Source organism: Echiichthys vipera (genome assembly GCF_963691815.1).
Source record: "Echiichthys vipera genome assembly, chromosome: 5".
NCBI lineage: Eukaryota > Metazoa > Chordata > Actinopteri > Perciformes > Trachinidae > Echiichthys > Echiichthys vipera.
Window position 1 is genome coordinate 25,503,778 of NC_139830.1, and position 23,440 is coordinate 25,527,217.

General features: G+C 40.2%; 1 protein-coding gene across 2 annotated transcripts in view; it reads left to right on the forward strand.

Annotated features, from left to right (window-relative positions):
- nectin1b (nectin cell adhesion molecule 1b) overlaps nt 1-23,440 on the forward strand; it is a gene marked incomplete at its 3' end in the record, with an annotated part of 164,324 nt that overhangs the window by 45,132 nt on the left and 95,752 nt on the right. For both annotated transcript variants that reach the window (XM_083913856.1, XM_083913857.1), the window contains exons 2-5: nt 8,838-9,209; nt 11,208-11,507; nt 12,557-12,674; nt 19,357-19,508. In XM_083913856.1, the coding sequence (XP_083769982.1) occupies nt 8,838-9,209; nt 11,208-11,507; nt 12,557-12,674; nt 19,357-19,508 (942 nt within the window). The remainder of the gene's footprint in view (nt 1-8,837; nt 9,210-11,207; nt 11,508-12,556; nt 12,675-19,356; nt 19,509-23,440) is intronic.

Here is a 23,440-nt window from a genome sequence, read left to right on the forward strand (position 1 = left end):
CAGATCTGATACCCAGATCGGATACCGGCTCTGCTATTGACTAATTAGCTGGATCGGAAATAGGATGAATGAGGCCAATCCAGCATTCCAATCCAGTCATTTCTTTTTTATCATACACAGCAAGTTAATTGAGCCATTTTCTATTTGTTGGGTTTCAGGCAGCTGCTATATTTTATATTACATTTTAAAATATCTTTTTGCAGTGCACTTTACATGGAAGTGTTATTCATTTATTTTTGCTGCTAATCTACACTTTGTTATTTGTTAATAAATATTATTAAATACATTTATATCTGTGTTATTTTGTAACCTTTTCAAGCCTGATGCCTTCACTCACATGGCAAGCTATACGTTTCATTCATTCAACAGAAGTATCAGATCGGTACCGGGTACCGGCCGATATGCTCAGCCCAGGTATCGGTATCGGATTGGATTGAAAAAAACTGGATCAGTGCATCTCTACTTGTTTTATCCAACCAACTTTCCAAATCTCCAAATATATCAAATGGTGAAAACCATATAAAAGCAACAATCATCACGTGCCTTAAATGATTTATAATCAAAATGGTTTTTGATTTTTTTTTTTTCCATTGATTGGCTGTTTTAGCAGATTCATACAAGTGAAGTACGGTAGATCAAGGCTTACCTATGTATCTATACACACTATACATATACTGTGTTCCTTTTAGGTGACATGTCAGGTGAGCTTACAGGGTCTTTAGTCCAATTTAAATGTCAAATGAATATACATCTGAATACATTTTCCTTGCACTATATCATTTAAAAGCATTTCAATCTGATCCTCTCTGACCTTTCCCACGCGAGTTGCATCCTAACCTGAGGGCATGAGGAAAAGCATGCTTCTGCAGAAGTCGTGTTATCATAGCGTTATGTTGACTGTGTCAAGAGAAATGTTCACATAGCGTTTGTGTCATCCAGTGCTACTACGGAGATTTCCATGGGAGGTGTGTTGCCTGCAGCATCGTCTCTCCTCTGCTTTAATATCCTGAGTGCTATAATCTGCTCACCACGTCTGACCCACTGCATGTCACTCTCACTGCTTACCCTCCCCCGTAACTCCCCAAAATCCTCTACATCACATTTATGTAACCCAACCCTAAGCAACCCCTTAAAGGGCAATTTGAGTATTTTTCAACCTGGACCTAAGTTTCCCATGTATTTGTGTCTAAGTGACTAATGAGAACAACATTTTTTTTTAATTGGTCCAGTATTGAGTGAGAGTCCGGCGGCCTTGAAACTGGCTCCAATGGAATGATACGGACAATTGCGCACCATTAATGTACATCCACAGAAATCTAACAAGGTAACTTTCTGCCAGAAGACAGCAGTGTGGAACGTGAGTTGAAGGGTTCGAGCAAGAAGAGGTTTTTGTTTGTGCATTTCCAAATTATGGCAACAAAATATTCAGCTACACTTCACAAATTGTGCCACAAACAGATCCAATAGTCCTGATTCACTCCTGACTCCTGGTCCATACACTGCACCTTGCAGACCATGAAGTCTGCAGAGGCAATGTTGTTCCAAAAGTGAAGAGCTGCAGACAGAGCAGACTTAGGCTAATTTTAGCTAAAGTTTATAAGTTGTGAGTAAGTAATAAACACATTTACAGTGGCCTTAAACGGTTAACGATTACAAAGTACAATGTAGCATATTCAATTTCAACTTCAATTTTCAACTTTTTATGAACAAACAGAACATGTTGACATGGCTACTCCATTACCTGCTATTTATATGTTGATTGTATTGTCTGCACTTGTTGATGTGTTGTTTTATCTTGTGATATGTTTAATTTTGAGAATCACAATGGAATTACGCCTTTAGGCTTTCTTGTGTTTTTATCCTCTGATTTTTAATGTACAGTATCATGATGTATTATTATTAAATAAATTAAACCAATCAATCAATCAAAGTACTGTGTTGACTTAGCAGCAGTACACACAAAAGCGTAGCAGGATAATGGCGACTTCCCCATCTTTCTATCATGTTGTTCAACATTTATAATAACAATCTGAGCCCGTCAGTGGCTACTGTAAGTGGACTTACATTGAAGGTTGCTATTGCCCTGTGCAATTACATTGCAGAAACAAATACATAGGAAAATACGGTTTAAAAAGGGTTGAAAAATACAAAAAAATACCCTTTAACATTTCCGTGCTTTGAGCATATACCTGCAGCTGCTAGGACTCGGCCTGTCTGAGACCATAATGCATCGCTTTGCAGCGTGCCTGTGGCCCCCTTTTTATTTATTGATCAGTACTTTCCTATTAAAACATCCAACAGCTGCACTCGTTTGAAAGCCCAGCAAAACCTTTGCATTATTAAAAAATAACCAGTGCACATCACCGAGCCCATTCTGTGGATGAGATGCTTTGTTGACTAATTGTCTGGTCTGCGTAAGTGCTCCCCAGTTTCTTTGCTTGAGATCTGTCTCATAAAGCACATTATTAGCTAGCTGTTATTGCTCTTTCACCAGAACATTTCATTTCTGATCCCACACTTAGATGCTTGCAGCACCTGGATCTGTGCCCTGTTTACCCCCTTAGTTTCAGGCGAACAAGCACAACTATAACGCTCACAGTCATTCATTTACCAGGTGGACTCCCCCTCCTGTTCACTTGTACCCGGCCTTTTGTTTACTGACAGTTGCTTGCTATCTGGTATCAGTGGGTGATGTCATCATGCCATTTGGTCAGGTAACGTCAGTACTGTTTATTTTGTGTCGTAGAACCGAAACCGTGGTGGCCTTGTTTAGTTAAGCTGCAGGGGGGAGGAGGGTCAGAGCTCTCAGATACTGTTTACACTCTCTCTCTCTCTCTCTCTCTCTCTCTCTCTCTCTCTCTCTCTCTCTCTCTCTCTCTCTCTCTCTCTCTCTCTCTCTCTGTGTCTCTCTCTCTCTCTCTCTCTCTCTCTCTCTCTGTCTGTGGCTCTCTCTATCTCTGTCTGTCTCTCTCTCTCTATCTACCTCTCTCTATCTACCTCTCTCTCTCTCTCTCTATCTGACCCCCCGATTCAGGTAAAAACCACATTGCTGTTTTTGACCCAGCTTTATCTGTCATCGCCATGGTCAAAGACAACTAGATTCCTAGATTAATTCTAGCATAAATATTGAATTTAAAGATGTTAGTAAGAGGCTCCCAAAAAGGTGCATAATATACTGCACTGTCTCATCTATGTTTGGGCCTTTGAAATAGTCTGATAACAAAATGGAGTAGCTGTGTTTCCAGTGTTTCATTCATTGATGAATCATTATCACGCTAAAATAAGATGAGAGGCTCCGTTGCAGGCAAACTGATGCATCCCCTTGACATTTGGAACGCCTTAAAACTGCTAGAGGGCGGTTGTGTGGGCTTGTGCTCTGAACCTTGTGTTGCCTCAGAAACGATGGCTGCAGCTACATTATGTGAGAATTAATGTGGTTGACTGGCAGATGCTATGCACTGTCAACCTGAAAGTTGTAATTTTATAACCCGTTTGGAAAACACACGACTACTTTACTGTGACGCTCGGCCGTCACGCTTCTCTCTCCCCCAAACAAACGCCTGTTGGGAATAGTTAAAATGAAATGCACAGCGTCTTTCATGGAGCAATCCCAGATTGGGAAGTTGCCTAACATAATAAATATACTCGATAATCATTAACATTTACTGCTTAGCAGATGTTACATTGTCATCAATGAACGACTGTGTTGTACAAAAGACTATTTTAAATTTGAACCAGATAGTGGAAAATTGGGAACAGGTCTACTAACCATCTGTTCCAGTGAGGTTTTGCTTGCCTTTGCAGTTGAATATTTGCTCGGGGAGACAGAGGGTAAAGAGAGCTGGTTTGGCAGGTATACTGTTGTTTACCCAAGAGACCCAGCTGAGGCACCATCAAACAGTGTCTGAGTGTAGATTAAAACAAATTGTCTGACACATTCTGCTCCATCTGAAAAAGCTGAATGGCCACGCTCAACAAAAAGCAACATTAAACATATAATATGTCTGCTCCTGCTAAATGAAGTGCCCTGCCTCCATCAGAGTGAAATAACCAGATATCCATAAGAGTCACACCATCATTTTGAAAAGCTCTTGTATCTGTTGATAACATCAACAAAATGCCACTTGTTGAGCTTCAAAATATTGACTGAGTAAAAATAAGGGGAAGGGGAATAAGCAAGCAACTAATGGGTGTTGTGTGTGTGTGTATGAAACAGAAGATTTGGACGCCCCCTTTGAACAGCCCATGTGTGGTCATGAATAGGGGAGCACAGAGGCCTGTGCCATTGCCGTGGGAACTGGGACTACATTAAACAGTCATTATCCTGGCTCATCCTCTGCCCTGTGTTATCTACCAAAATCCCACTTAAGTAACAATAGAGTAACCAAAGCATATCAAGCATAATCACAGGGTGGAGCTTCAGTTGAGGAGACCATTGCATCTCTACAAATTGAAATGTCATAGATTTTACCTATTCGCCTAAATGTAATTTTAGTGTCAGGGTTGGACAGAAGCAGGGCATCTTCCATGTCTACTGGAAGACACAAAAGAGCGCTCAGCCTAGTGAAAGTGGAAACTCTTCACTCTCTCCTCCCCTAAAAGCCACTGAGAAGACGACATTTAGAGTCCAACAGGGGTTCAGTTTAATGACATCACATTACACATTTCCTTGGTTTTGAAGTATTCAAACTTCAAAAGGTGACATCTCACTGCCGTTTGGGACCGACAGTGTGCCTGGCGCAGCTTTAAATAGAAGACATTAATGAGTGCCTCTTCTAAAATATGCATTGAGTCCTATTTAATCTTTGCCTTCCTCCCATTGTAACGGATAGAGGTGAATTATTCTGAACTTTATTTGACTCAGGCACAATTGGATTTCTCTTGGATGAGTTTGGCCAAAGTGATGCTTATTGAGCCCACAATTGTCTTTAGAAATATTGTAATAAGCATAAAAAGTGTAACATATTCATTGCGAGATGAGCTGCCAAGTTGTTGTATGGGGGAAAAAAAGCTTTCTAGGGTTTAGGGGAGTCACCCTGTTTTTCAATTTAGGGCTTTATTGTGTTGCCTTTGTTTAACAAAGAGCAAGGTCTGCTTTTACATTGTAATTTAAAAAAAGGATGAATGTAGCATATTTGGCATTGAAACTTTAATTTGCTATTTTTTTTTCTCTGCACCAGAAAAAATGTTTTTCATACTCTCTTTTGTTTCCCCCGTGTGGAGAAAAAAATGTTGGATTGATTTGAACACATTCACCCCTCAGCCTTTATGATCAGACCTCTTTGCAGTGATGATTGTCCTGCAGGTCTGTATTGTCCACACAGAAACCCATTTGACTGAAGGCTGTTATTTGGTGCAGGACATTGTCCAATGTGCCATATGCAAACTAGACAAAGCATATGCTTTTCCCTTGCTGCCTGACAGGCCAGATCTTATTGCAGTTGAATGTTCTCTGCACAGCTCTGAGCCACGGCCTTGAGAGTCTCTTGTTATCAGTGCAGAGCCAGACGGTATAGCAGCAGCTTTAATAGTGCCCCTTATGTCCCCCTTGATCCAAGTCAGCTCACCTGGTGTGAATCAAACCACTTTTTTATATTCTGCCAGCTTGGGCATACTTTGTTTGTCTTATTGCTCTTCCTTCCAGAAAGAGGGACCGTCTCTCCACTGGCAACTCTCAAGGTAGAGTTGAGCCTCAGGTGTATTGTAGCATGTCCCCCCAGTCACCCTCTTGTCAGTGGGAGAACAAAGCAGCAGCAGCAGCACAAGTGACAATGCCAGCCAGCCTCAAACCTGCACTACATCTTCAAATCTCCCCAAAGCTCCGCCTTCCTCTTTGTCTCCCTTACACCAGTTGTGAATCTTCACTATTTTTTTAGTCCTCATTTGTTTCTGCACCACTGGCTCTGGTACCCCTCACAAAATCTACCTTCTTAATGCCTCTCACATGTCTGTGGCTATGCTCTTGTATTGCTTTGCTCTGTGGTGTAGTCTATAATTACAGCTCTACTGTGAGCTCAGCCAAGGACTCCTCCAGTACTTGAGTGAAAGGGGTCCCTGTGGGCGCTTCCCCCATGCTTCACGTAGGGGATTTGGGCTCTGTTGCTGTGTAATTATGCCTATTCCTCTGGTTTCCATTTGCTTGAGCTGCTGTTTATTTGGGGGAGCATACGTATCAAAGGAGGAAGGGCAGAGTGAGGGAGGGAGGAGCTGCAGCTTATCACACAGCCAGCCCCTGCCAGTATTGTTTCAGCATTCAAGTGGGCGCCGTCTGACCAGGTACATATTTATGAGTTTTTACAGCCCTCCTGCACACATCCCCCACACTTCGCTCCAACTTAAGATTAAACTTTAACTGGTGTTGTCACACAGTAAATTGTGTTTGCTATTTGAAAAAATATCATACTATAGCTGCCACAACTGGTAATCTAAGCTGTGATAAAAATGGAGTAAAGCACTGCCCCAGGGTGCACAAGGACACAGGTGTTTCTCAAGGTACAGATGACAAGGTTGCCAGTCCTCCCTGTCAAACTGTATTAGTAAATCAATCTGTCATCGTCGAATCCCTCAAGTTTAAATCTCTATCGAGAGGGTCTTGCTGATGTGGTCAGAAGGAAATGAAAGATGATGTGCACTCAGTAACTCCAAAAGGTTGCCACTTTGTTTTTTTATATCATTTGATGTAGGCAGCAGAGGCTGTACTTGAGTGAAAGTATATAACAATGGATAGAAATTGCCTCTCTCTCTCACAATGTGCTGCATAAGCCACTCAACCTGAGAGTTGTGTGTCCGCTGTGAAAGATGGAAAGAAACACATTGTTCAACTTAATGGTCTTCCTCTCTCTTTGCATGTTTTGTGCTCTGGTATCCTTCAGCTGACTACCTTCAGTTTTCATAAGAAAAATCTTCATAACAGTCGCTGCCGCTGCTTAGACAGTTTGACAGACTGCACGCACAACTCCCCCTCCTCTCTGCTTCAAATTCATGTACAGTTGAAGATAGATTACATCAGATATTGTATTCAGTGGGTGTTCACATAAATGGATATCTCTCATGTATTCTTACACATTTTAAAGCCCCCTGTGGAAACTTTATCTCTGAACACAGCGATTATCCATCATTGTGATGCATTTACTCAGCGTTAAAGAGCTGATCCGTTCGTGAGGCATGTGTGTAGGCCCCAACCCTCCACTTGAGGACAAACATATTTTCTCTCTGTCTATGACTTTATTCACTGGTGGCTTTATGCGTCCAGTGTGATTAACGGAAGAATTCCAGTCTTTCTTCCTGTGGGTTCTTGTCTATCCACGGGAGATAATTATAGCTGTGGCTGGTTGTAAATACAAGCCCAGCCAGGGGTTGTCGGACCAGGAAAAAAGGAAATCATCAGACTTCACCTGGAAAGGAACGTACATCTAAAGCCTGAAATAACAAAGATGTGTCAAAGACAACAGGATGTTTAGTGATACATCTGTTCAAACTGCAGAGTCATTTCAGACCCCAGATCAAGTGTATATGACAGTTGTTATTTTCTGCACTTTCTGTAAGACTCACACTGAAGGAACAAAGAAGGACGAGAGCAGCAAGAAAAGCTGCAACAGTTATTTCCAATAATGATCATCAATTGATCGTTATTTCCAATAATGATCATCAATTGATCTATTTTTTATCATCAAACCTAAAGATAGTCAATTTGCAGTGCTACAAAACAGAGAAAAGCGGCATAAAAGTACAGAATTATTGTCTTGTGTACTTAATAGATTTACAATATTTGCTTTCTGAAAGTACAAATACTGTATATGGTAGCATAAAATGTAAAGTAGAATTGTGTCAAAATTATACTTAAGTACAGCACTTGTAAATGTACTTAGTTATATTCCACCACTGCTTTTGAGAAGTTGGAAGAAGCAAATGTGTGGCTGGTTTTCTTACCAAAGGACTTAAGTCATCCATTGATCATCAAAATTTAAATCCCTTAATTATCTGTCAATATGTTCATCATTTGTGTACATGATAGAAGCAGGCAGCCTGAAAGGGTCAGCTAATGCCAGGCCATATGCTGCATCAAAAGCAGAGCGGCATGAGAAAGAAGGGGGCGTTCACTTGAATTTATTAAGAGGTCAGCATATGCATGAAAGACGAAACCACAGGTGAGATTACAGAAGGTTTGTCCTTATTAATTGACCTTTTTTGCTACCAAACTCCACACAGGCTTAGATAGTGAGGAAGAGGGGCGTAATTGCTTTGTTTTTTATATATCTAATGTGTGTGTTCTCATTGTTTTGAGTGCTTACACATGTCTCCACATTGTTTCTTTTAATAGGAGCTCCAGGCAGTCATTGAAGTATTTGTGAGTAAAAAGTAATTAAAATTACAATGGGCTAGCCAGTGTGCTCAGTAGGTGGGGGGGGGCTGGGGGCAGACGATGACTTGGCTCCAACTCACTGCCCTTGTACTCATTCATTAGTGATGCATTGGTTCTTGCTCGGCCCCTCCATCTCATCAAAAACCGTACCCTCGTGGACAAAGACAGGGTTGTATATGTGCCCATTATGTTAATAACTCCAGCTTTTACACACAACCAACACCATGTACCAAGTCTTTACACTGATGCATAGGGAGCAGACGTTGCTCCTGCGGCATATGGCGAGTGTGTGGCTGAATCCATGAGTTTGACTGAGTGTGCGTGCATGTACTACCTAGGAGGATGGATTGACTCCTTGACTTTCAGCACATGTACTTGCTATTGACTAGAGTGCTTTGCTTGGCCTTGGACACTTGTTAATCGTAATTAAATGTTTTTTTTTCTTGTATTTTTTTTCTCTGTCTGTTACTTCTAGCTGGCAACGGGCAGATGGTACAGATGGACTCCAGTAAGTCTGGCTTTGTGGGTTCACAAGTGGAACTGCGCTGCATTTTTATCAACAGCAACCCCCCAGTCAAGATCTCTCAAGTCACCTGGCAGAAGCTCCTCAACGGCACCAAACAGAACGTTGCCATAGCCAACCCGGCCCTCGGTGTGTCCGTTCTGCCGCCCTTTAAGGAGCGGGTCAGCTTCAAGCAGGCAGCTGTTCGTCATCGCACCCCCTCGCTGGAGGACACCACCATCATGTTCTCCAACCTGCAGCTGTCGGATGAAGCTGCCTACATCTGCGAGTATACCACATTTCCTGCGGGAAATCGGGAGAACATGGTCAACCTCACTGTATTCGGTAAGAACTTGTACAAAAAAAACCTTGTACAACAACAATGTTGCAATTTTGGAGATTATCAGTAATTTTTATTATGTTTAAATCTAAATCTAAATCTTGAATTGATACAAGATATAACCTCGTATAAAACGAACCCCAAAACAAGGGCCACCTGTACAGATAAGGAATCTAATGTTATTTTTAGTAGTAATGCAGTTTAATTATTTTTTTTATCTAAGGCGGATCTGTCTCTGTTGGACACAATAGCAGCACATAAAGCATAGGTTTTGCAATGTAATGTAAACATGTCGGCCTTGTCAAGTCATGAAGTTGCAAACATTGAAGGCTTGACCCCAAACAAGTTACATCAAAGCAGGTATCTCTGAAACATCAGCTACTGATGAGCTAAGAAAACTGTTGTGTCTGTTTTCAGCTTTGTGATGAAGATTATTTTATTCTAACATCAAATGGAGATCTAAATTGTTTAATATTTATCTTCAGAAGCAGGAGAAATTCCTCAATCTATTTTGAATAATGAATCTTTTCCTGGTTTGAAAAGTCCTACATCACTAGAATTGGAGATGCATGGTTTTCACTGGACAGTGACAGGGAAATCAGAACCAACCAGATGACTCTGGTACTCAGGTTTGCATGTGCCTTTGTGAGTAATTGGCCATTCTGAAGCTTCCACATGCTCTAGAACAAATGTGTCATTATTGCACTCAATCAATATTAATGTTTCAAGAAAAAAAATGTATATTATAGCATCATTAAAAGGTTCTTTCCTTGAACATATTATTGCCTTCTGTCATCTAAATTTAGTTTCTCTATGACTTCAGGCAGAAAAAGAGATTTTGTTCTGAATCCTATAGCACAGGGTCAACCTGACATCTTCCTTTTTAGTTAAAGGCAAAAGAAAAGCACTTTTACAGCTCTGCTCTTCAGTGTTACATTGCCCCAGGCTTTGTTGTAAAGTAGGTTGAGTACCTTTGGAACACCTGAAAACCAGATGCTATTTCTCCGTTCGTTAAAAGCTGCTGCTTTAATTATATTGTTTACTGTTAAAACTCCCAGTCTGTGATTGTTAAACAGCACATTCAAACATCCCGTCCTGGTTGTGTCCTCATTCCGTTGAGGACTTTGTTGTGTATACATGTTTTAATGTTGAAGTAAATTCATGATGCGATGATTGGGGTGACGCGTCATTTAACACCAGTCCCATGTGGCTTTTATGAAATAGGAAACCATTGCAGAGAGCAGTCGATAAAAATGGCAGGTGAGACAGAAATCAATAAGGCCACTTCAGAGTGTGTAATTTGGCTTAAATAATCAAATTTTATGGGGGGCAAAAAGGAGTGCCTGAGACATAGTTTATTTTGGCAAGAGACAGCTTTGAAAAGGTTGACTCTGGCTGACTCTGATCAGGGATCTAATTAGAAATTAAGTGTTGGTGTGTTTTCCATTAAGTCCCAGTAAAAGAGAAAGCACTTGGCTTAAGGAGTCCCTTTTGCCGAAGCTTCTTGTCAGCTCTGAGTCCCCATTTTGTGTCACTGAGCCTCTGAGGTCTTTTTAGGCTTCTGCGGCTCAGTGAACGTCAGGAACCTGTGTGCAGATAATCAACCGGAGGCGTTCAAAGAGGCCTCTTCATGGCCTATCTCTTTCAGTTGTGCATTCGCTCAAGCCTGCCTTTTGATGTACTAAGAGTAGATTTCTAATTGGCAACTCACAAAGGATTCAAATTGGATGACTGTGCATTTGGGTAAGAAAGTGGGTTATACTTCTGCGAGAGCTTTGACGGCTGCTTTAGCTTTGAGGAACGAAAGCAGCAAAATTTTGCCTGATTTCAGTTGTAATGCAGTTTTCATCTATCATCCCTTTAGTTTAAATTCTTTGAATAGCCGATATTATAAATAAGGCATTATAATGAGATGGAAACTAAAAGAAAAAATACAAGATTTCTGTTCAATGAGCTTTAATTACATTATATCATTTAATTGCTTCTTCTTCTCTTCTCCATAGCTCGGCCTATGACACGTATGACCTTGACAACACCCACCATTGTGGCCAGAGCCTCAAAACGCAAGATGACCGTTGCCACTTGTGTATCAGCCAATGGGAAGCCCCCAAGTGTGATCAAATGGGACACCAGGTTGAAGGGAGAAGCCACTTTCCAGGAGATTCGCAACCAAAACGGGACGGTGACAGTAAGGAGCAACTACGTGGTGGCGCCAAGCCGCGAAACCCACAAGCAGAAGCTTACATGTATTGTGACATACCGGACTGAAAGGATCACAGACAGCGTGGTGCTCAACGTGCAGTGTAAGAATCTGCTCTCTTAATTCCCATAATGCATTTTTATTTTTTTTATTTTAATGATTTTAATGAGAAATAATTGTTTCTTCAGGTTGGTCTGAACTTTATTTCATGTTCTCATTCTCATCATGTTTTTGTTTCCTGCTGCATAAGAGTAAACCGATCTCCATTGTTTACAGTAAACAATGTCTTCTTGCAAATGGCTCAGAAACTTTTCCAGTTGTGCAAAGTCAAGAGAAAAACAAGGCAAATGAGCTGCTGAGTGTGCACCAGACTCCCACTAAGAAAGATTTGTTTTCTTTATGTTCACGATATATTCTCTAAATTTACATTTCCACGAGATAATGAAAATGATTTCAGGAACACTTTCTATAAACCACATCAATGAGGGCATTCATAGAGAATAAGCATGCACCTAAAATGCTTCATGACTGCTTCTGATGCGCTATGTTATCAGTCATAAAACTGTAGCGATGTTATTTATAAAAATGTATATAATACATCATGACAGCAGTGTTATGATGCAGCATAGATTCCTTTAAATACTTCCCACCAGTGCACTGATGGTGGCGAATAGAGAATATGTGATGCATCATAAGTGATTATTATGCAATTTTTGACTGTTAGTCAAAATGCATTGTTAACCACATCAGTCATATATAATGCACATCTATAAGGTTTTATGACTGTGAGATAGTGCATCAGAAAGTAGTATAAGTAGTATGTGTTATCATGAATTGAAGTCATAATATACTACAGCTCACTATGGATGCCGCATAATGCACTAGTGTTTCCATGTTTTATTTAGTAATTTTGTGCTGAAAGTATGAAAATTGATTGTTTTCCTAAGCACATGTCTTAGAGATGTGTGTTAGGTTACACTGTTATACTTATTAAAAGTATTTATGCCTAAAAAAAATAGTAAAGCTTAAGAGTGGGGAGAAATTGTTCTCAGCAATACTTAAGTTACCTCAACGCTGGTACAATGATACAACCATATTTTTGGATTAGGCTGTTTTGTGAAGGGATGAACTGACAGTGTGCCTCTTTTGCAGACGAACCCGAGGTGAAGATCGAGGGCTTTGATGGAAACTGGTACCTGAACCGTCAGAATGTTCAGCTGACCTGCAGGGCCGATGCTAACCCCCCTGTCACGATCTACCAGTGGAAACTGTGAGTTTGACTAAACCCTAAAAAAAAACCCTTAAGGCTCAGAAGACCAGACAGCACTGCTACTTGTTGTTTCTCTACCGTTTCTGAGTGAAAAAGCAGGTTATTAAACCACTGGAAGGTCATTTTATAGAATGGCCCAGCTAAATGGCATCTGCTCTTGTCCAACATTTGTTTCAAGGCATGTATACATATATATATATATATATATATATATATATATATATATATATATATATATATATATATATATATATTTATATATAACAAGAAAGTAATCTTTAAAGATAAAAACACACCAACTCCCTTCATCCTCTACAGAAATGTGTCTCCGTTTATTTGTTTGTTTATAAAAACGTATAATGAAGATAAGACCCGAGGCAGAGCACAATGCTCCTATTACAGCTGCAACACACACTACTATCAGCCTGATGGTCACAGATACTGGGAGATAAATGCAAGCAGAAAATACTTTGCTTTACTTTTGGGGTTTTGCTTTAAAGTCTAAGGACCAGCATGCAGGTAGAGGGGTAAGAAAGAGTCATTGTTAGTGCTGTTGTGTTCTCTGGAGGGCACAGAAAGCAGCGGTTTGTCCGTGAAACACAGAGGAGGGGGCTGGAACTGTAAGCTGATGTAGGAGCCGTGGATTAGGCCGATATACTGCAGGGCTGACATCAGTGTTTTTGCCTCAGAGACTATCACTGCAAATACATGAGCAAGAAGAGATACAAACATGTTTCCAAGGCCTTGGGGAATTGCCAAATAACCCCGGGTTTGATCTGCTTTGAGTAATTGCATGAAAGTTGGTCATGCAGAAATGATGTAGTTAAAATGGAAGCACTGAGGAATACAACTAGAATGCATAGTTGTTTGCTGGAATTTGCACTTATCGAACTCTTTACGTTTTCATGACAGATGCAAAACGAAATCGAAAAGTTGGTGCAGCTCATTGAATACAAAGCAACTTCTGTGAGCATATCATGGTTTTAAATGAAAGTATTAAATGGTAAAATTGAGAGATAAATGTAGCAATTTGTCGTGTAATTGCTCTGTGAAGTATGTCACTGGACTTGAGTGGATGTGGATTAATAGACCATTGTACCCTCAAATTGTGTCTACTCTACGGGCCACTGTTAGATTTTAATGAGGCATGGGCAGTTTTCCCCCTTTTTTTTCTTATGCATTGATTTAGCTCTCAGGGTAGAAACACTAATGTACACACAGCAGCAAAAGAAGACTAAAAGATAGAAAAGATTTGACCAGCTTGGGTTTTTTTTTAAATGTATTTTATTATCAGAGGCAAAGGGAGATTTAGGGAGATAGGGGATGATAGGGACAGGAGAGGAGGAGGGTGAAGAGATGTGATCTAGAAAGACGAGGGCACTGTGCTGACAGATAGGAGGGGACGGCCATTGCTGCTCTGAAAATGAGATGCCAAATCTGTTGTGAAGGTTCCCCTGGGCTCCACTGTGGAGGTCAGCACAAGGCTGTGACGGAAGGATCCGGAACAAGCTGGCAGAATTGCGTCACACTTAACCACAAACACACACACAATTACGCACATGAGGGGTGTAGACACACCCAGTAAATATTTAGGTGTCTAATGCAGATCCACATTATTTTCAAAAGCAATAGTATGCAGTATTTATCTTATTCAATGGGGACACGCATTTGTATTGTTTGCTATTTTTTCTATTTCAGTTGGTTTATTGCAGCAGTTTTAAAGTTATATCGTGCTCATTTTCAGTTACATACTTGTATTTTGGGGTCTACTAGAATGTGTTTACATGCTTTAATGTTAAAAAATCACATTACTTTTCTCATACTGTCCGTCTGAATATACTTGTTTTCAAACTCTGTCTGAAACAGAGCGCCTCTCTTTAAGACCCCCTCCGAAAAAAAGTCCAGTCTGCTCTGATTTCAGGAACACTTTCTATGAACCACATCAATGAGGGCATTCATAGAGGAGCAACATGCACCTAAAATGCTCCATGACTTCTTCTGATGCACCATACTGGCAGTCATAAAACTGTAGCGATGTAACTTATAAGATTTATAGGTTCAAAGGATCTTATGGATGCCCTTTACTGGTTACAAACAAGTGGTCAACATTACCAGGTATTCTAATCTGAGCTCTCAGTGTCTCTGCACCATCATTGCAGCCTGGAATATGGGCTGTGTGCAACTGTGGAGTGTTTTCATAATTTGACACTATCTATAGAGCACCATGACCTGCTTTTTAATCAAATGGACATCTAACGTTTTAAAATCAAAAACCTTTTAAAATAAAAAATATTTTTATCTTTTCAAATCTTTTACACCATCTGTATTCAGTTTTCACATTTTTGTGAGAACGCCTTGGCATAAACACAATCCTTGAAGAAAGAGAGCACAATGCCAAAGCTATTTCTCAAAATGGGTTAATGGGGAGCTGCACTGAAATAACAAAGACTCGACTAAAAAGAGGAGGCAGTCTATTTGAACTTCATTGTTTGTTTTTGAAATGTTTGTTTGTAGGGCATTCTTTACTCGCCATGCTCATTTGTTAAGTTCGTAATGTAGTTTTCAGTGGGCACAAGAATACTAAGTGTGGAAAGGGAGGGCTGACGAGTTGTTTATGAACACAAATACACTACTTGTGTGCTAACATTTCAGACTTCTTGTTTTATTTTTTCTCTTTCCCTAAAAAAGCAATATTTCAGCATACACATCATCTCCCTCTACTATGCGTTGCCAGTTACTCAAAGATATGGGATTAAGAAAGCAGTTTTATTATCACTGCATTTGCAGTGTGATTACCTCAAACTCCACTCTAATTAGCTAGCTTGCTTATCTCTATTCGGAAATGTGATTCTATTATTCATGTCAGTTAAAGGCCACTGTAAGGGAGCTGTTGGTTCAGTTCACCAATATCTGTGGAAAAAACTTCCAGAATACTTAATGCCCCTTTAAATTATATTGAAGTCAGGTTCATTGCCTCTTTTATTTAACAAACGGATATTGCTAATTGTGTCTGCAGCTCCTCAAAGTCAATGAATCCTCCCATTAAACATAATGGTAAATCATTTTCAGACCAACTAAACATAAGGATGTTTGATTAAAGACATCGTCCATTATAATTTGTTAGTTTAAAGTACAGAAAGCACTCTCAAGTTCTTCTTTTAATGAATAATGCTATATCTATTCAGTTGCCCGTTGCCAGTCTGAATAATCTTATTCTTAGACACGATTATGAATTACAATAATATTTTACATTTAGGCCTTCAACTACAGTCTGGTTTTTTTCATTCAAATTTAAAGCCACCTACACAGTTATGCAGTAAGTAATGGGATTGTGGGTTGAGGTAGTTTTACATGTAGTGTCCTTGAGTCCCCTCAACCAACTCTCTGCGCACCCTCATCTGCACAGACACAAACATCACACACATACATGCATGCACACGAGCAGGCCGGCCAGTCATGAAAGAATCTGCATCACTCTCAAGCTGTTTGTTAGCCTTTCATTCCGATGCCCCTCAGGCTACGCACACATGCACACACACACTCACACCCACACACACACACACACACACACACACACACAAACACACATATAGATGACTCATAAAAATGATCTGGTCGCCACAGAATCTGTAGTGAATGTGGTTTACCCGCCTTTCATTTTTTGCAGCAAATCAATTGGGCTTTGCAGAACTCAGCATTTGATAGGGGCTCACAAGGTAACTGATTACTGACTCATGACATACTGTATTGAGGGTTGTTTGCAGCTCCATTGCAAACACGTCGGCATGGTGGCCGATGAAAAAAAACTTGACCGCAGCTCTCTCTGTATCACTTTCTATGAAGACCACATTGATTGTGCATTATGAGGGAATATGTAAGAAATTATAATACATGTATAATGCTTTATGACTGCACATATACACACACACAATGCTTTCTGAGGCAACAGTTATAAAATATTATAAATGTGACTTGTAATGATTTATAAGTTCAAGTGTCTCATGTATGCTCTTAACTAGTTATAAACTAGAGTTGAGTGATGGGGCTTATAATAAATTATGATGACCTTCATTCACCTATATGTATACATTTAATGTGATAAGTAGAGTGAAGTACATATTGATGCATCTTTAATAATGCATGCTTCATAATTTTTTCGTTGGTGGTTAGTAAAGTGTAATGCATTTTCATGCATTTAAAAGAATCTTACAGCAGCTGCATACAGTTGTTTCATCCAATAGTGGAAATAAAGCTTTTTTTAAAAGCTTTTCTCTCAGTTTTACTTTGAATGTATCACATATGTTTTATAATGTAAGATTCCATTCCTAAAGCAGGCAAATTTGACTTTAAAGTCTCTACATGGTTGTTTAACATGTTGGTGTCTTGCATAATAACCACTTATGATGCAGCATAGATTTTGAATGCGGGCAAATGTGTTACACTGTACTTAAAATACTACTTGTTGTCTGTAAGATTTCCATCTAGTTAATTGTCTGTTAAGTTACTATCTATCAAAGAATGTGTTCAAACAATGGGGATTGAGCGTACGACACACTAATGACAGCACTTGTATTTGCTGCTTTTGCAAATACTGTCTGTGGCAACATTCCCTCGCTAAAATTAAATGTTAGTTACGCTTTTTATGTCAATTAGCGAAGGTTGGTCCAGCCAGGTGGAGTTTTTGTCACTGCCGCCCATGCTGTGCTGCATTGTACTCGAAAATTGGGAGCTTCCAGCTTCTGACAAGTAAAAGTGCAATGAAACGGAACGTTTATTTCAAGTCTGAATTCTTAGTCAGGCTCGCTCTTATGTATCTGACCGGTGCAGTTACATTTCATTACTGCTTAAATCATTCCCCTTCTCTCTCCGGAGCTCCTATCATTGTGGAGCATATGGTGGCATCACGCTGCATCACTCAGGTGAGAGCTGTCAATCTACAGCCGTCATACAGTCGACACTGTTCCGTTTCCAAAGGAACTCTGGGAGATCAGGTCACACCTCCAGTTACAACTTAATGCCAAAGCGGACGCTAGAAACAACGCATCTCATTCTTATGGATTACAACTTTAACACCAATAATTAAAATGCTATGATGAGGCATACATTAGTATAGATGCACCAATATGTACTTCACTTTACATAACAGGTAGAGTGATACTGCATGGACTATTACAGCACACTATTAGTCCTTACTACAGCTGATTGTTGAGGTGTGTATAGGGGAATAGAGGTAGTCATATTGTATTATAAGCCCCATCAGTCGACCTCTAGGTTTTTTTCTAGTCAAGAGCATCCATAAGACACTTATAAAGTAACTTATAAAGCATTGTAAGGCACATCTATAAAGTTTTATGACTGCATCTGAAAGCATTCTGTGTGTTTATGAGTCATGAAGTGTAATGAAGTATCATAAATGCATTATAATTCACTATGATTGCCCCCAAAATGCACATAGATTGGGTCTCAATAAGGTATTACCGCTCCTTCTATTACTTTTGTTCTGAAATATGGGCACTTTATTGCTTCTCTGCCTATTATACTGGCTTCATGAAAATCCGTTCCATAACATGCATTTAACCACATATGGATCAGTTGTTCGTAATTTAAATTTTATGATAGATTAACAAATAGCTCATCACTGCATGTTTCCCCCTGTCACTGAAGAGCCTTGTTGAAAGGCTCAAGTGCTTGATGTTAGCGTGAAGCCTAATTTTGTTGTCTCTCTGTCATTTTGTTTTTCTCTGGCTACAATACATGAAGCATTACATCATTTTTAATATTTTTGCATGGCTGCAGATCTCAAAGTGTCTCAGCCCAGGAGTAAAGGAGGGAAATGTTTGTAGTATCTTTATTGTTTAAAGAAACCAATATTGCCCACACCCAGCAGCTCACCACAGTCAGACTGGAGACTTACTTATTTAATATTATCACAGTCATGTTTGTAGCTCTATTCAAGCTAGATCCATTCAGAGCAGCTGAAGCTGATCGAGGGGAGGGCAGCAGGAAAGGGATAATTGTCACGAAATGTGATACCTTTTTGCAGCCTCCGGGCTCCATAAAAGGGGTCCAGATAATAGAATGGAGGGTTGATGTGCTCATGATCCGTGACCTCAAAGTGTGCTGACCTGATCAAAGGACACGAGCAAGTCTGAACGCGGTAGAGATACTGAACCATGAAGACAAACACCTCAGGCAGGAGAAGCAGGCTACAGTTCTCATTGACAGCCCAGCATTTGGTAGATTTTGCATCTATCGCTTGATCAGCTGCCTCTCTTGACAGCTCCCCTGAGTTTTGAAATCCAGCCATCTGAGCTGTGCTGTGTTTGAGGAAACAAGCCCCCTCCCTCTACAGTCTGTTTTGTATTGCACATGCCAAAAAAAGGCTGTGTCCTCAGGCATCAACTATGTCTTACCTGTTTGGACCTGCTGGGATTCCCTGTCCTCATAATTTTGTTTGGACTTGATGGATGATGGTTGAAATATAGTGCTGTCAAATATTTCTAGTATTTATCTCACCCTCATACACACACACCCAGGTTTGTTTGGCACTAGAGACTGTATTTTTCATGTGCCTTGAATTGCTTTGCTGCTCTTGGGAGAAGAATTTTTTTTTCCGACTGTAGTTTGGTGTAATTGTGCCTTTTTACAGTGTCTGTATTATTGCCTCTCTTTCTCACCACAGCTTGAACGGCTCCCTTCCCAGTAACGTGGAGATCAAGAACAACACTGTGTTCTTCAAGGGACCGGTGACCTACGATCTGGCGGGGACGTACGTCTGTGACGCGACCAACGGCATCGGGACTCGCACTGGCATCGTCGACGTCAACATTACAGGTAGGTCGATAAAGGCGGTCGATTCCTTTCTCCGTCCCTTCAGTAACTCTGGCATGGCTTGTATTAATACAGTACCCCACTAAAACTTTAACCAGGGAACCATCAGACCCTTATCCACACAAATGAACACAAATATCCATGCACACACACACACCAGCTGATTTTAGCAGATTGCCTGTGTTTCTCAATGCTATTCCCACCTGCCCTGACTTTGCGGCTCCCTGCTGCACCGTGTGGCAGGTTAAATGAGAATAAAAAAGCCTCTGTGTATCAGAGCTCCACACAATGTGAGAACACAACAGCCTCCCCCTTCCAACCTGCCCTGTTACGCACCCAGGCGCATGTGTGGGAGCGATATAAAGCAGGTCTATTATCCGCGCCTAAAATAACATCAAGGAAAATACGGGTTTGAGTTGAGGGTACTGTATTGATCATAGTTTGCTCGCATCACGCTCACATTTCTCTGCCTCTTTTTTAGTTGAGCTCTGCGTTCGTTCTTTTGTCTTTTCTGTCTTCTGGGGAAAACAAAATGCTGAACAAAACTGATTCAGTTCCCTTGCCTTCCACATAATCGTTGGCACACACGCACTGTGGTTCCTCTGGGTTCTTATCCATAGGAGACGATATTTTGCACTCAAAGCCTTCTCTACAATATACACTAGATCTTACTTTTGCTATATGTATTACTAATGTGGGAATACTCTTCTATTGGTACCAGCTGTGTGTGGTATTGGGAGACTGTCACAGTTTTGCTCTGGTCGGAATGGAAAGACTTTTTTCCCCTTTACTCTTTGGGCTGCTTGGTTTCTGGGAAGCGGGGGTTGTTCTAACTTGCATTGCTTTGCATGTTGACTCATGTTGTGTCTCTGGGAACGCTGTGCTTGGTGTGAAGTGAACAGCTGTGCCTTACAGTATCATTGCATACTTTTTTTCTGTTTCCTCTCTTTCAATGTGTTATTCTCTGCTGGTTAAGGCTAGGACAAAGCAGCTTTGTAGGATATGATGTCATTACCTGCATTGTGCATCCAAAGTAGGTGGGTTAGTAGTGCTGATAGTAGTGATAATAGAAATCTCAAAGGGGAGTGAACAGTCCTTACTTATCAAGCAGTAAAGTGTGTAAATAATCTACTGTCAGGAAGTCACCCTGTACCAGCTTCTATTGAGTAATTATGTTCCAAGGAGATTGCACTGTTTGGCATAACGTCCTGTATCCCTTTGGAAAGGCAAAACAAAGGCACCAAAGTCATTTTCTATTTCTGCTTTTTCATTGATTGCTTAAATTAACAAACCACATTGCTATTGTCCCTGTAGCCTTTCTGTTTATTCTCATAATTTGTTCGTTTAATTTTATTGAGTGAGGTGAACAATGTGTGGGTGTATAACAAGCCTGAATTAATTTTGGTTTCATAAATATATAGTATATATATGTATGGATATATATTTATTTAAAGCCATGTAAAACAGCAGATACAAAGAACTGCAATGACTTAATTTGAAGCTGAAGCAGGGGGTGATATATTACCTCCTATCCCTCTGCATATTTGCAGTAATATATAGTAGTAATTTAAAACTTAGTTATTGCATGCAATTCATAGACCTAGAATTCTGTGTTAAAGAAAATAGTAAAATGTTCTTCTTCACTTCTTGATTGTTACTGTAAAGGACTATGTCCTTGATGTCTGGAATTATACTGAGTACCATCATGCTGACACATAACCTGAATATTAAATGTCATGAAGCACTTGGTGGTGTGTCTGTATCCTCTGCAGGAATACACTAGCTGCAAGTGGTGTTCTGTATTGTTTGTGTAATGGCAAAGGTCCTGGATTTCTGTTTAGGATACGTTCCCAAAGGGTCCAATACAAGCCTGAAAAGCATGTTGCCAGTTCCCATAGTAACAGTTAAAGGGAGAAGAGCCTGCCTCTCCTCCTAAAGCACAGTTCAGGGGTCTCCTTTACAGAAACTTTTGTCTGAAATCGTATCACTGTTTAGGATGACATTTAAGATTTGTTTGTATTACAGAAACATGTTTCCTAAATGCACTTAGGGAATTCTAAATATCTTATCTGATAGAAATTTAGCAATTACAGAGATTTCCCAAGTTAGGAATCTAAAGTAAGGATGGCCCTGTCCTAAATTCAAAAATGACAGCAGCACTGTTGTCATGTCTGTATGACAAGGACAATGAAGATGGGGATGAATATGGGGAATAACATGATTGAACAGCTACTACTACTACTACCACTACTACTACTACTACTACTACTACTACTTCTACTACTAGTATGATGATGCTTTAAATTTGAACACGTATATGTGATATCGACTGCCAAGACGTTTATTCTTGGGCCGATAATTGAGAAGAAAAAATGGGCTTTCCTCTCCTCCAATGATACATTTAGTTTTTTTGTCCATTACAGCAAGCTAGCTAGCCAGTGACAAGTGACAGCCATTGATATTATGACATGTCCATACCATCTAAAATATACCTACCAGTACATTTTAATTGAAGATATAGTCGCAAATACATTGTGAACATAGATACATGCATGAAAGGACAAGTGCAGATTCTATTCAATTCAATTTTATTTATAGTGCCAAATCATAACAAAAATTATCCTAAGACACTTTTCCATACAGGTCGATTGAAGAATCAAATTTGCAGTGATAGTTAGGATGTCTTAAGTAAAGATAAGATACTGTAGGATAGGACACATCCATGAGTTTAGGAATTTGTTTGTTATAGGAAGACAGGATTTGTCCCATCCTAAACTTTGGTTAAGATAGTAACAAATAGTTATACATTTAACAGTTATTTTTTTGTAATGAGGCTCCAGAGCCTCAGCTCCAACATGGAGCCCAGTCAAATTGTAGCTCACAAACAGCTATAGTAGACTGTCGAACATGGTTTTGTGCTTAAGGTTGTAGAGAGGAGTGCAGCAGCAGCAGCAGCAGCAGCATGTACAAACAGGGGCAGAGTTGTCCTGCCCTTGTGTCTCATGCAGGTCCAACATGGATACATTACAGTGGAATCGTCATGCAATGCTTGTGCTCGTTGCTGATGTAGTGAAATTCTAGCCTGTTCCTGTCTCAAGCAGGCCTGTCAGCATAATCTCCTGCACTACCAGGGAACTTCATTAAGCTTCAAGGATATGTGCAAGGAAATGTTTTTGTTTAAAAGACATTGCTGTGAGCGCAGATAAGCATGTGGTAGACTTTGTGTCAGTTATGAAGACATGAATAAAACACTGTTAAGAGGTGAACTTGAGGGTGGGAATGGCGTTTCCTTCTTATTCTTTGAAGTGCTCTGTGCGGCCTTGACATTGGCTGGACATAATGACCCAGTAGTGGAGGTAAAGATGTATGCTGATGCTTCATTAACTTCAAAGAGCATCTTTGTGCCTCCCAACAGCTTCAGACAGTCCTTGCTGAGAAATAGCAGGTGAGAGAGCCCACTCCTGGCTGCTGTTCAAGGCTGCAGTATTGGGCCTCGGTAATGCTAGCTAAGTGTTCTCTGCAGTAAAGGAAGGTGACCAAGCCGATAGCTGCAGTACATTTGTTTAGCAGTTTACAGAGCGACCAGAGCTGACAATGTGTACATGAAATCGTTATTTATTTCCCTTCTTAAAGGGCACATTTTAACGGTTTGGATTCAGAGGCACTCAGAGTTCTACATGTATGTTTCTAGAGTCAATAACTCTGGCCTTTTTAGCCTGCAGTAAACTGTACCCGAGCAATGAAAAATATGACACAATCTATCAAGCACTTCATACCACCATTGTTCGTAGTTCTGTCACTATCAAGACCTAGATTTATCCAAATGCACTACTACTAGCTGCATTATGCATGGGTTTGGCAGTGGTGCTTTTTATTTTCATTTTGAAGTTGAATTTTAGATTGACACAGCAATATACACCTGCCAGGGAAACAAC